This window comes from Camelus bactrianus, chromosome 9, assembly GCF_048773025.1.
Source record: "Camelus bactrianus isolate YW-2024 breed Bactrian camel chromosome 9, ASM4877302v1, whole genome shotgun sequence".
Classification (NCBI taxonomy): domain Eukaryota; kingdom Metazoa; phylum Chordata; class Mammalia; order Artiodactyla; family Camelidae; genus Camelus; species Camelus bactrianus.
Window position 1 is genome coordinate 40,315,481 of NC_133547.1, and position 14,993 is coordinate 40,330,473.

General features: G+C 48.0%; 1 protein-coding gene across 3 annotated transcripts in view; it reads left to right on the top strand.

Annotated features, from left to right (window-relative positions):
• The window catches only part of SLC6A17 (solute carrier family 6 member 17), a 49,889-nt gene that overhangs the window by 26,250 nt on the left and 8,646 nt on the right, over nucleotides 1-14,993 (top strand). For 2 of the 3 annotated variants that reach the window (XM_045511648.2, XM_010948272.3), the window contains 2 exons: nucleotides 14,128-14,369; nucleotides 14,618-14,810. In XM_045511648.2, coding sequence (XP_045367604.2) covers nucleotides 14,128-14,369; nucleotides 14,618-14,810 — 435 coding nt within the window. Of the gene's footprint in view, nucleotides 1-14,127; nucleotides 14,370-14,617; nucleotides 14,811-14,993 lie in introns of those variants that run through there. The other variant, XM_074370136.1, reaches the window with a different exon arrangement.

Consider the following 14,993-nt stretch of genomic DNA (forward strand, 5'->3'; position numbering starts at 1 on the left):
CGGTCAGAGGAACCATATCAGCAAGAATAGAAACGCACTGGGCGTGCTTGAGGCGATGGTGGGAAGTCAGGTTCGGCTGGGGCTTGGAGACAGGGAGTGGGCGTTCACTGAGTGAATCTGTGATAGTAGGAACCATGAGGATGCTTGAGAGAAGAAAGCTCTCTGAAAATCCCAGCTTGTACCCAAATCAGGGGAGTGAGTTAATTATCTTATTAAAGATCAGAGACCACGTGCACAGTGATTGGACCCTTACCAAAGCCATCCATGTCGCCTCTCATGTAATCTTCCCACCAGCCCAGTGAGGGGATGAGCAGGATGGGCTCGTTTCACAGGGCTGCCGCAGGGGCACAGGCGTCCTCAAGAGGGCCACCCGGTTTCCTAATGGTGGTCTCTGCCCACCTGGTGGCCATGCCTCTCTATTGCCCTTCAAACCACTAGGCACAGTTGGCATAAGCCAGGCCACTGAGGAAGAAGAGAATTCCAAATGCAGATTGTTATGCCCTTCAAAGTAACCCCAAACAATGTGCATTAGTCACCCCAGCAGGCAGGCTGGGAAGTCTGCCTCCAAATGCCAGCTGATCGATAAGCAACATCAGGGACCGGGGTGAGGCTCCAGCCCACAGGCACAGGGTCAGAACCCCACCAGGCCAGCTCAAGGCCATCAGTATTGTCCCTCAATAGTGCTGTCTCATGCATGAGCACTAATGCTTACACAGAAAGTTCGCACAAATGACACAGGGAAAAGAATCCAGATCTAGTGGTGTAGGAAATCCCCATTCCCTCCCAATTCCCCTGCTCTGCAACTGCGAGTGGCTCCTGGTGTTTGTGGGGTGGCCGCGGACAGGACACATGCCACTCCCTATTCACCAGACAGGGCATCATTGGCCCTTGGCATCCTTGCATATAACATCTGAGATTTCCATGTGAACAACGACTGAGGTCCACTTTATGAAGCACTTAGCGAATCTCCTGGGGCATGAGTGTGACTCCCGAGCCACTTGGCTGGGGTAGGGTTGTTGTGAACATGTGATGTCTGACAAAGAAGAGAAAAATGCAAACTTGGTTTCTTTGGTGGAAAACAGCCATGAGAAGAAAACCAATTATTTTATGAATGAATGCAACTGTATTTCTAGAATCATGCTTAGTCTAGTGTGTTCACTGGAGTCTTTCAGTTCTACTTTGTTGAATTTTATGAGGAAATGATATACTCTGGAGACATTCATCAGTGGGACTATTCACACAAATCCCCAAATGGGCCCCTTGGCGATGTGAAGAGAGCTGGTATGTAACTCCAGAAGCCAGGGAACCAATTCGTGAGATCGGCAGTCCCAGCACACACAATGCTGCTCGCCTTCTGATTCACTCTTTAAACCATCTTTTTAAATGAAACATCTCAGGCCCACGTATAATAATGTAATAAACATTCTTTTTTTGAAGGATTTTTAATTAAAAAATTTTTATTGAAGTATAGTCAATTTACAATGTTATGTTAATTTCTGGTGTACAGCATAGTGATTCATTTATATATATATATATATTCCTTTTCATATTCTTTTTCATTGTAGCCCATTACAGGATATTGAATATAGTTCCCTGTGCTATACAGTAGGACCTTGTTGTTTATCTGTTTTATATATAGTAGTTAGTATCTACAAATCCTGAACTCCCAGTTTATCCCTTCCCACCCTCTTTCCCCCTGGTAACTATAAGTTTGTTTTCTACATCTATGAATCTGTCTGTCTTTGTTTTGTAAATAAGTTCATTTGTGTCTTTTTTTTTTTAGATTCCACATATAAGTGATATCATATGGTATTTTTCTTTCTCTTTCTGGCTTACTTCACTTAGTTTGATGATCTCCAGGTCCATCCATGTTGCTGCAAATGACATTATTTCATTCTTTTTTATGGCTGAGTAGTATTCCATTGTGTATATATACCACATCTTCTTTATCCAGTCATCTGCCAATGGACATTTAGGTTGCTTACATGTCTTGGCTATTGTAAATAGTGCTGCTATGAACATTGGGGTGCGTCTATCTTTTCAAATTAGAGTTTCCTCTGGATGTATGCCCAGGAGTGGGATTGCTGGATCATACAGTAAGTCTATTTTCAGTTTTTTAAGGAATATAATAAACATTCTTGAGGAATAAAATATTACATGCCATAAAAGTGCCTGTGTAGCTCCCCTGACCACATTCCTTTCCCTTCCCAAAGATAACTACTATCTTGAATTTGGGGTTTATCTCACTAACACATTTTAAATGTATTAGATATATTAACTATATTTTGTAATACATATATGTGTATCCATAAACAACATATAGCACTCATTCATACTTTTAACCTTTGCATAAATGGCATGATATTATATATGCAACCTTCTGCAACTTGCTTTTATTATTACTCAATATTGTTTTGGGGGGTTTAGCTATATTGATATATGTAGCCGTAATGCATCCATTTTCACTGCTGGATTGTAGTCCACTGTGGCACTATACTAAAGTGTATTTATTCATTCTCTAATTGATGATCATTTCCAGTTCTCACCATTTCTAACCATGCTGCAATAAGCATTATTACACAGGTCTTCATGTGCACGTGTTTCTCTAGGGTGTGCGTGTTTCAGAGTGGAATTGCTATCTCAAAAGGTAGGCATATCTCCAGTTTTACTAGGTGTTGGCCAAATTGCTCTCCAAAGTGGTTGCATGTATTAACACTTCTGCCAGTTGTATATGAAAGTCCCAGTTGCTCCACATTTGTTAGACTGCAATTTTTACCAATCAAATGGATGCAAAATGGATGATGTGTACTTTGAACAACAGAGGGGGGTGGTCCCTTCCTAAACCTTTCCCTGGATGTTCAGGAAACAGTGTGGTTCCACTCCAGCATTTGCAGAGGCCCAGAGTCTTCATGAGGTGAAGCTTAAAGAAATCAAATCCAGAAGGCCCTAGAGGATCCAGGTCACCAAGAATCAGCAGGTGTGGCCCTTGGCCCATCTAGCTCTTGTGACTTGCAATCTGGATAGAGCTTATCGGGCCCATCTTGAGACCCTGTCCACTGAGCAATTTCATGGGGCAGCTCCTGCCCTTGACTCTGAAGGGATGTGTTGAGCAGGGAGTGGGGGGCTTGAGGGCCTCAGAAGCCAAACCCCTCTGTCAGGGGTCTCCTTCACAGCCTGTTCCCCTGTTTGTTTTAGGCAGGCAAAGCCAGCAGTGATGGCTAGGGTGAAATTCCTATTTACAAATCCCTCCCAGTCATCTTCAAAAAGTGTGGACCCACTGTCAGACACAGTCATCTGTCTGTCCATACGTGCATGGCAAACCACTGTTGCAGAGCTGTGTCTGTTTCAGCATGGGACTGGTGAGATGTGAGGAACCCTGGCACCACATCTAATCCTTGTTCTAGTTTAGTGCTATAGAGTGCCAGGGTCACCACACACAGCTGCCCGGCCTGTGCACTTCTCCATTCATATCGACCACAATGTAAATGACATCACCCGGGGTTATGCCATTTGGCAGCTGTGGCAGAGTCCAAGAAGACTTTTGGCCAGGATATCTCAGAATCCCACCTGAAAGAAGCACAGGCTCTCCATGGATATGCTGAATAACCTGAGGGATGCTCCCTCCTACAAAGCCTTCCAACATCAGGAACCATCCAAGATGGAGGACCTGGACTTTCAGTCCATGTCTCTAGGCAGTTACCGGGTGTGATGAATACAATGTGGCCAGGATACCATGATAACCCACAGGTACCTTTGATGGGACAGTCACTCATGTTAATGGCTAACAAATTTCTTGAATTCCTCGGGCTACTTCTTTCTGGATTATTCTTTCCATCCAGTTAAAAGCCCAAGTCAAGGGGTACCAGATAATTAATCACGTGATTTACTCATAGATTAGGGTAGATTTTCTAACCACCAAAACTTCCAGGGAATGTTTATCAAAATTAGAACTGTTCACATCCCTTGGCCCAGCAATTCCACTTGTAGAATTTGTCCTATGGGTGTACTCAACTCAAACAAAATGGTCTGTATACAATATTGGTCATTGCAGCATTTGTTTTAGTAGCAAAAGAGTGAAAACAACTCAAATGACCATCATGCATTTATTCCTTTATTTAATAAAGGTTCACTGAATTCCTGTTATTTTCTAGGCACTGCTGTGTGTCCTGGGATCCAGCAGAGAACAAGGCAGACAAAATTCCCAGCCCTGTTGGAGCTTATATTTTAGTGAAGGGAGACAGATAATAAGAGATAAAGGAGTTGCTGGATGGTGTTGCTAAGGAGAAAGATGAAGCAGAGAAAGAAGGATTAGGGGCACTGGGGAGTGGGGTTGCTGATCTACGTGCTCATGGAAGGGTCCCCTGGGAAAGGGACATTTGAGTGATGACTTGACGGAGGCGTGGCCATGGATACTGGAAGTAGCACTTTCCATTCCAAACAGAGAGAACAATAAATGAAAAGCCCTTGAGGTTGAACGTGTCTGGCATACTCTAGGAGGCTGATGTGGCCGGAATGGGAGGGGAGAGAGGTAGGACATGTGGCCAAGGGGGCAGTGGGGAGCCACACCAGGAGGGTCTCATAGGCTAGGTGAGGACTCTGGTGTTTACTTTGGGTGAATAGGAGCCATTGGAGAGCTCTGAGCAGAGGAGTGATATGATCTGACTTCCATCTTCGAAGGATCACTCTGGCTGCCATAGAGAACCTGGGGGGCAAGGGTACAGCAGGAAGATCTACTAGAAGGTCCATCCGGGTGAATTCACCCAGGGGCTAGAATTCATCCAGTGGGAGGTGACTGTGGTTGGAGCCCAGGTGATGTCAACAGAAGTGATGAGATGTGGTCACACTGAGGATTTATCTAGAAAGTAGAGTCAACAGGATTTGCTGTTGGATAGGCTGTGAGGTGTGAAAAGGGGCTGTCAAGAATGACAGCACAGCCTTTTGCTTGAGTGACTGAAAGGGTAGATCTGACATTCGTGGCGATGGGGGAAGACATTGTAGGGGCAGGTTTGGTGGGAAACACTAAGAGTAATGTTCTGAACATGGGAGGTCTAAAATATCTAGGAGGTACCCAAGTGGAGATCTTGAGTAGATGGTTGGATGGATGAGTCTGGAGGGCAGGTGGAAGTATAAATTTGGGAGTCAGAGAATTTAAAGTCATGGACTGGTTCACCTGGAGAGCAAACGTAGGCAGAGGAGTACTGAACACTGAGCACTGGGGTCCCAGAGTTCAGAGGCTGGGGAAGAGATAGTTAATGGAGGAGGAGGAGGAAAGGAGAGAGAGACAGAGAAAAAGGTCCATCCCAGAGGCCAAGTAGAGAAAGTGCTTTAAGAAAGAGGGAGTTGTCAGTCAAGTCCAAAGCAGTCGAGAGGTCAGGTGATGAGGACTAAGAAATGGCCAATGCACTTGGTAACAGCGGGGTCACTGGTATCTTGACAGCTCTTTTGGTGGAGTGCTGGGGAGAAAGTCTAAAAGCATTGGGGGCAAGGGAAGATGGGAGGTGTGAGACTGGAGACAAGTAATAGGAACCACTTATTTTCAAAAGTTTTTGTGTGAGGGGAGCAGAGGAGTGAGAAATGGGATGGTAACTGGAGAGGATCATGGTATCAAGGGTGTTATTTCAGAGTTTTACGTGATGCTAAAAAGAATCCATTATTTATTGCTGGTGGGACTGTCAAATGGTGCAGCCACTGTGGAAAAGTCTGGCAGTTCCTCAAAAGGTTAGGCAGGGTTATCGTATGACCCAGCAATTCCATTCCTAGGCACGTATCCAGGAGAACTGAAAACGTATGTTCAAAATCTTGTGTGCAAGTGTTCATAGCAGCATTATTCATAATAGCCAAAAAGTAGAAACAAATCAAATATCCATCAACAGGTGAATGGAAAAATAAAAGGTAGTATATTCATACAATGGAATATTAGCCTGCGATACAAAGGAATGAAGTACTTGCTACAGCGTAGATGAACCTTGAAGACGTTATGCTGAGTGAAAGAAGCAGGTCACAAAAGACCACATATTCTGTGATTCTGTTTATAAAAAATGTCCAGAATAGGTGAATCTGCTGAGTCACAGCTGGAAGGTGAAGAGAACGCGCAGAGACAGGTCGTGGCCATGGGGGATTGTGCTGATGACCGGGCCTGGTGGCAAGGTGCGGGCAGCTAGGGAGGTGCGGAGGCTTGAGTCAGAGCAGGGCACAGAGCTGGCCATCCCGGGATGAAGTCCAGAGGAGGGAAGACAACCCTGGAGTCATGGATGTCTGGCAGCAGCCGAGCTAAACTGGGCCCTGGGACCAAGGACCCAACCTGGTGGTCCCTTAGGCAGACTGTAGGGATGAGGCAATGAGTGGGCAGGGGCAGAGTGGGGAGCTTGCCAGGAGCCCCAGGACCCTGTGGGTTCCCAACTCAGCACGCTGAGGAAGTGCTAAGGCTGGAGGCACAGGCGGTGGACATCTCTGGCGGTAGACAGTAGGAAAAAAGGGAGGAGGAATGCACACACACATGTAGATATGTGTGTGTGATATGTGTGTGCATGTATCTCTATACTGCTATCTATATTGCTAGTACACATAAAATATCACTGAAAAGTAAGCAAGAGACTGTGGTTACATCCAGGACAGAGTCACTGAGTGTCTGGAATACAGGGGTAAAGAAAAGGACACTCTCTTGTGCCTTTTGAGTTTTAAACCATGTAACCACATTACCTACAGTCTGTCAAGATGGAAGCCACACCCATGTTTCAGGGACTGCCCAGCACCACCTGAGCCATGGGGGAGCATCCGCTTGCTTTGTAGCCCCTGGGGTCTAAACAAGTGAGGGGTCCTGCCCAGTGAGCTAGACTGGCTGCAGGGTCAAGGGTTTGCTCTCCTTAGTGAGGAGGAGTGGGGTCCCTGCAAGTCCTAAGGGCCCAGGGTAGGGGTCAATGGGAGAACTTGTGACTCTCACAGAAAGAGTAAGGCTCTGAGCAGGATGGCGAGGGCAGCCCAGCCTTGTTACCAGAGGGGACGCTCTGGAGCTGGACAATCTGATTGAGGTGGCAGCTCATCACTCAGTCATGCGAAGGCAAACTCCTTGGCCTCTTGGGGCCTCAGTTTCCTCAGCTGCAAGATGGGGTGAACCCCGGCAGCTCCCTCACAGCGTTCAGGTGAGCATGTAGGGCTGCTCCCGGGTGCAGAGAGCGCATGGTTAGCACGAGCCATTATTCTTCTCGTCCCTCGTGAAGGTGACACTGTTCTTGGGCAGCAGGAACCTGGCGCTCCAGTGCCATCTGGTGTTTGTGGGCCCGTCTGGCTCTCGCACTAGCAGGTGCCCGGCCGACCGCACTGAGAAGCAAGGGCGTGTGCTCCTGTCACGCAGCAGCTCAGGCTGGGGCTCAGCAGCTGCTCCTCGATTCTAAAAGCATCTTCATGCTGCTGCGTCAGATGCCGTGGAGCCACCTTGCTCCCTGTGTGAGGAAGTGACTCAGCTGTGTGCCAAGGAAATGGCAGGAAGCCCCTGCTCTGTTTCAGGGCGGGCACCCCGAGGAGGATGTGAGCCTTGTCTTGGGTGGGGAAAGCCTCTCCTCTTGCAGCCACCTCCTGACGTCTGTAAAGGACACTGGGCTTCCTGAGGTCCGGCCACGGGTTCATCCTCAGTTGACACTACAATCAGGACCTTATTGAAATCAGGCATCATGAAGCCTGAATTCTGAAAGAACTCATTTAAATTCAAGGATCACAGGCATTCAGTCCTCCGGTGCCTGAATCTTCACCCCTAGAGCATTGGGCATCTGGTTGTCCCCCCTGGCAAGAGTGCTTTTCATGCTGCAGGCTGGAAGAGGGGATGTCCAGGGACCACTCACAGCGAGACCAAGCTTTGGCCCTCTCAGGTGCTTTCCTGGGGCCTTAGTGTCAGATTTGGATCCATCAGTTTATTTCAAAATAATCTAGAGGTGGCTGGGAGGAAAGATCATGTGCAGATAATTGTTGAAGCTGGGCGACGGTATGTGGGGGTTCATTACACTATCCTCTCCCCTTTTGTACATTTTATAGTTAATATCCCATAATTTTAATTTTTAATTATTTATTGGTTCAGTTTTTTTAATTGAAGTTTAGTTAGTTTACAATGTTGTGTCAATTTCTAGTCTACAACATAATGTTTCAATCATACATATACATACTTATATTCATTTTGATACTCTTTTTCATTATAGGTTACTACAAGATATTGAATATAATTCCCCATGCTATACAGTAGAAACCTGCTGTTTATTTTGTATATAATAGTTAGTATCTGCAAATCTCAAGCTCCCAATTTATCCCTTCCCACCCCATAATTTTTAAAAATGGAAAAAGAACAGCAAGTAGATACAATCTCAACATACAAACAAACAAAAAACAATTTTTGTTTCCATCCCAAATTGTTGCATATAAGGCAGTCCTACCCTGTCCTCCAAGAAACCCCCACACTGTAGGGCCAGCTCTGATGGTGCAGTTTGGGATTATGGTGCCCTCCCTGAGGTGGCTGCCTCCATTCATGAAATTTGGCCCTGATGGTGCCTAGGCCTAGGAATTTATTCACATCTTAGTTTGAGGTTTAGGGAGCAGTGAAAACCCTAATGATGATATGCGTCTGGTTCTCACACATGGCCTAGATTTTCTGTAAAATCTTTAGTAATGACTGACATAGATCAAAAAAGGAAATAATTACTTTAGAGAGAGAAAGAAGAGAAGGAAAGGAGAAAGAAAGGATGCCAGGATTAAAGTAGCCATGTTTTAGAAAGTCAGGTTTAAAGTCCTAAGGATCTTCTGGTCCTAGAAGACTGCATCTTAGCACAAAAAGGCTGGCACAGCTTCACAGCCCCTGGTCTGGTCCTTCCTGCTCAGCTCACCTCAAAGACACAGGTCAGCCTCTGTCTGTCTCTCTCTTGTCCTCCACTCTTTCCTTCTCTCCCGTGAGCCATGCAGGCAATGCTCACACAAAGATGAACAGGAGATGGGCTCCTCCCTCCAATAAACACGAAGTATCAGAAGGAAGACAGACACATAGACCTGTCCTGCGAGTACTGACAGGAGCGGTGAGAGCCCACGACTAGCTCTGCCAGAGGCAGTCAGGCAAAGCTTCAAAGAGCAGGTGATATTTGTGCTGGGTTTTGAGAAGTAAATGGGAGTTCACCAGAAGATGAGAAGGAGAAAGGGAATTCTAGGCAGAGGGCACAGCTTAGGCAAAGGCTAGCAGTATGAGACCGTGGTACTTTTGAAGAGTAATTAGGGTGTTCAGAACACAGAATGGGAAAAGATTTTCCAGCAGACAGTGGGGAGCCATCAAAGATGTTTTAACACTCAAATGACATGGCCAGAGCTGTGTCCATCTCAACCCACCCTCTCTTACAAAATCTTGTGTCTCTTTATAGTTGGAACTCCCCAAACTACCCAGAGCCATCCCATTAAGTCCAGTTTCTAGCCTGAGGGAGGTGCCCAGGTTCCAGCTAATTGGTAGGAATTTCATGACTGACATTTGTGTACAACAGTGAATGCCGGCATCCTGCCAGGCATAAGTAACTCACTCATTTCTCGAACCTTCTGGGAGAATCATTAAAAAAACAAACAAAAAACACCCCACCCAGTAGAACGGAGGTACAGAAGTCCTTTTCCAGGGGGACTATGACTATGTTGTTCTCCATTTTCTTTAATAATCTCCTAATTTCTATTAGGAGCATATAGAGTTTCTTATTTCTTTCTCCACAATGCCCAAATTCTAATAGCCCTGAAAAACAAGGTTTTTTTTTCTTTCTCCCTTAACTCATTTGGTGGCAAAATGACCTGAACAGATGTGAGGCTATTTATAGTCTTTATTGACTCACTTGGTGTGAATATTCATATTCTGCTGCAGAAGTACAGTGTGTTTGATCGCGGGGTGCTGCCCCAGACCTCGCTGGGGGTGCTGTGTAATTCTGTGGCATGTGCACAACATTACCTTTCTGAAATGGAGTGAGAAACAAAGCCTGCTTCCCCAAACCAGTCTGGCTCCAAGGCTTTTGGATGAGGAGCTGTGGGTCTGTATCACTTTTGTAAAGAAGATGACACTGTGAGCACACTGGCCCGTCAGCAGTGTGGGATGACCCTGTGCCATGTCTCTGGCCACTTGCTTTCCCATGTTCCACTGTGAACATTTTAAACCACTTCCACTGCCTGAACCTTCTGACCTTCCCGCCAGCACGCTTCGGTCCAGCAGATGATTTTGCCTCCTGCTTTATGGGGAAAACAGAAGCCACCAGGACAGAAACTCCCTTAGAGGACAGACACAGAATAGAACCTACCACCCTGCCCACAGCTGCCCCATCCGGTCCTCCTCCTCTTGTCTCTCAAAGGAGCAGCTCAGGGTCTCTTATAGGAGACAGCTGCCCTTCCCACCTCTAGGTCCCCTGCCCTCCATCAGCGTTTATGTTTCATCAAGTCATTGCATTAAAGACAAAAACGAGACAACAAATAGAAAAGCAACCCTGCATTGATCTCATAACCTTCGCCTGATACTGCCCTGTCTTGCATTCCAAGCCTAGCTTGTCCTCTGAGCATCCATGTTGCCTCCATTTCTTCCCTTGTTCCTCTCAACTCTTGTCATTCCTACTTGTCTTCTGGTCCATCGCTCTCTGAACGGCTCCAACTAAGCACACCCATGACCTCGTGGCTGTAGCATCTTTCACTGTAGCACAGGTCCCCCTCCTCCCTGGAGGGCTTTCTTCCCTCCGTGACCCAGCCCCCTCTTGCTTTTCCTCCTATCTCTACTGCTGCTGCTCCACTCCCTCTCTTGTAAAATCCTCTTCCCCGCATCACACTTGGAGATCTTGACATGGCTCTTGCCTCGTCTCCCTCTGTCCACAGCCACAGCTGCAGTCACTGCTGGTACACCTGCTACTCGCATATACCTCCAGCACAGCACTCTCCTCTAAACTCCAGACTCACTTGTCTAACTGCCGGCTTGACATCTCCTCGTAGCTATCTAAAGGACACGTTAAACTCAACACTTCTAGAACTGGTGTTTTGATCCTCCCTGTTCGAGCCCATTGAGACCTGCCCTTCTTCTGCTGTTTCCATTTCCACCCACTCAGGTCTGCAGGCTAGAGACGTGGCCGCCACCCCAGCATCTCCTCCTCCAGCGCCCCCCTCCCCATCTCTAGTCCATCAGTAAGGTCATCTTGGTTTTTCCTGCTGTAATCTCTCCATCTGTACCACCCTGACCCTAGGCAACGCCACCATTACCGCCCATCTGGACCCCAGAAAGCGCTCCCTAGCAGGTCTTCTGTGTCCACTGGTTTCTTTTAGAAATGCGCACCCAATCACTCCCCTCCCCTTTCACACCTTAGCAGTATCCCGAATTAAGTGCTTCCTTAGCTCAAGATAAAGATCCTTACGGGCCTTTGCTCCGACTTCTCTGACTCGCCCAGCCTCGTCGGGACCACTCCCGCCTTGTTCTTGGCGTTTCAGCCAGCTTGGCCCCTTGCACTTCCCTTCACGCGTTGCTCCCTGTGTGAGGAGAGGTGTCCTCCGTTCCACCTCGGGACCTCTGCACACACTGTTCCCTCTGCCAGAATGCTCTTCCTTCCCCTTAGCGAAGGCAGCTCAAAGATCCCTTCCTCTGGGAAGCCTCCCCTGGCCTCCTAACTCAATCAAATCCTTGTCACAGGCTTTCCCAGCCTTGGGTACTTGGCTTTCCCAGACTTTGTCACTTTTGCAACTTCGCATCTGTTTGTGGGCTCATTTGAGCAATGGCCGTCTCTCCAACTGGAATGTCAACTCCACAAACACTGGAACCTTGCCCACTGTTGCTCCCCATGGTTCCCCAGCACCCAGCACTGGGCTTGGCCCACGGTAGGTGCTTAAGTCTATGGATGAGTGGTGGCATGCCGTATCCACAGGGAGGGCACAACGCGTTACAACTGTTGAGTGTCCAGTGAGGGGGAGGGGTTGGGAGGGTGTCTCCTCCTCATGGATGCCAAGGCACTCCTGGATCCTTGAGGTCTGGGCTCTGGGCTTTCCTGGTGGGCCAAGATGGCTTTAGCTATTTTGTGCGGAGTCAGGGACCTTAATCTCCCCTGGAGCCCACATACTGGCCAGCCAGGCAGTCCTGCTGGGCCTCCCCTTGTGTAGGAGCCCCAAAGCCCAAAGGCTCTACTGCCAGCGCCCTCCTCAGCCTCCTCCCCAGCCCACCGCTCTGCCAGCCCCCAAGCTTAGCCGGGGAGTGACTTCTGGTGCTCAGACATGCCTGGGAAGCTGCTGAGGTGGTGGGCCTCTGTTCCAGATGTTAGGGCTGAAATATTAGAGCTGAATGGATCCTCAAGTCTGTCGCTACACTGTACACACAAGGAGCATCCTACCCACAGGCACGCAGCAAGCGGCGGCCGGGCCAGGACCACGTGGGACTTGTGCCAGCGGGAGCATGTGGGGAAGGCGGGGTCTCTAGTTGGCTCCTGGCCTTCCTCATCTGTCTGGAGTGCAGTCCCTTGGGTCCACCGGGGAAAGTGGTCTGGGGAGTATTGCCGCAGGCCGGCTGAGTCAGGAGATGATGCTAGAAGGGAGCCATGGTCCAGTGTCAGGCGATCTGTATTTTAATAACTCCTCTGCCCCAACTAGCCAGCTCCATTAATTTGGTCAAGTGATTTCACCTTTGGGTCTCACTTTACTCTTTCAAAATGTGGCTAACAATTCCTTCCCCACCCCCCTCCCCAGCAAAAACAAAAAACAAAAAAACAAAACCACCTCTGTCCTGAGGTCAGAGGTACTTTGTCAGAATTAGATGCTCCTATGCGCCAGGCATTACTTATGACTGTTCATTTGAGCCTCACCATCATTCTGGGAGGGAGGCTCTATTTTTATTCCTATTTCTTGGATGAGAAAACAGGTTTATAAAACAGGCCCTGTCACTTGTCTAAGCCTTTCAACTATTTAAAGAGGAAGTCAGACTTAGAACTGGGTCTGTCTGACTCTAAAGCCCTGTGCTGGGTCCAAGCTGTGGTCCCTGCCTTGAGGAACAAACAATAAAAGGAAGACAGACATGAGAAGCATTTGGAAATTGCCTCGTGCCATCTTGATGCTGTGGAGGTTTAGGCTCCTGTCAATCTGAGAGCAGTTTGAGAGTCAGGCAGGAGCTTTCTCTCTTCAGGAAGTGTCTGGGTTCTGTGCTTCAAGTTGGGTGGGTGGGGGGTTGTTCTTCTGTGATCGAGAACATGTAAATGTATATGAATGAACTTTGGGCCTTTATCTTTTTTGGAAAAGAGCATTTGGATGAGCAGGAGGAAGAGGTTGGTATCCTTTTTCATGGTTTGAGGTGGAGGAGGTATCAGGGACACATTGGTGGTCTTAGTTGTCTTGTACTGTTGTGCAGGTTGTACACTGCCCAACTCCAGGAGGCACCATTCACACTATAGTCTAAGTGAATGGCACTCCCTAGCTTTGGCACTAAACATCATACCCAATGGCCTTAAAGATGTTCTTTGGCATGATAGCTCCATGGTAAGCAATGATAGCAGTTAAAATTAACTGAGAATTTACTATGTAAGCATGTAGCTTTTATTTTATCTTACTTAGGCTTCGCAACAATGTCTGAAGTTGTTACTCTTCTTTTTTTAATGGAAGTGTCGTTGATGTACAATTATTTCATAATTTACAGGTGTACAATATAGTGATGACAATTTTTAAAGCTTATACTCTATGTAGAGTCATTATAAAATGTTGGCCATAGTCCCTGTGCTGTACAATATTTCCTCGTAGCTTAGTTTACACCTAGCAGTTTATACCTCTCATTCCCCCACCCCTGGCTGCCCCTCCACCCTTCCCTCTCCCAGAGCCCTGGTAACCTCTAGTGTGTTCTCTGCGTCTGTCTGTCTGCTTCTTTTTCATTATATTCACTAGTTTGCCGTGTTTTTTTGATTCCTGATAGTCACGTTGTCTGTGTTTTACACATGGGGGACCTGAGGCTCAGGGGGTTAAGGGAACTGCCCGAGCTCCCATGGCCACAGGTCTTTACCCCTACACCACGCTGCCGCCTCTAAACTAGTGAGGCTGAGGAAAGGGGGTGTGGTGAATTGCAGGTGAATAAAGCCATTATTTGTGTGTCTCTTTTTTCCCCCCGCCATGGTCCCCCCTTCCCCCCCACAGCTGGACAAGATGCTGGACCCCCAGGTGTGGCGGGAGGCGGCCACACAGGTCTTCTTTGCCCTGGGGCTTGGCTTTGGGGGTGTCATCGCCTTCTCCAGCTACAACAAGCAGGACAACAACTGCCACTTCGACGCTGCCCTGGTGTCCTTCATCAACTTCTTCACCTCCGTGCTGGCCACCCTCGTGGTGTTCGCCGTGCTGGGTTTCAAGGCCAACATCATGAACGAGAAGTGTGTGGTCGAGTAGGTGGCACCTCTCCTCCCATCCCTTCTCCTCCCTGTCTGAGATTGGGCTGGGGATGGAGAGCCTAGGTGCTCTCGGTCCCCACCCTGGACCACAGGGACGGCTTCAGAGATGTCTCTGTTGATGGCCCGTGGCGCCGTGCCTGGGTGTCTGGGAGGTGCCCCCAGGATGGTGCCCAGCCCTGCTTTTTTAGCTTACTTTTTTTTTTTTTTAATCTTTTTACCTTATCTTCCTCTTTGTGCTGCAGGAATGCCGAGAAGATCCTGGGGTACCTCAACACTGATGTCCTGAGCCGGGCCCTCATCCCTCCCCACGTCAACTTCTCCCACCTGACCACCAAGGACTACGCGGAGATGTACAAGGTCATCAAGACAGTGAAGGAGGACCATTTCTCAGCCCTGGGCCTCGATCCCTGCCTTCTGGAGGACGAGCTGGACAAGGTGCGGTCAAGGTTGTCTTTCATGAGACAGGCAGGAAGGCAGACGTGGGAGTATGGAACCCAGAGACAGGCCAAGGATGGGGAGGTGGCTGGTGCTTGAGTGCAGAAAGCCACCAGGGATTCACTCATTTACTTGAAAAGCGAGGACCTACTATGTGCCCAGAGAGGGAGAGAGGGAAGGTAC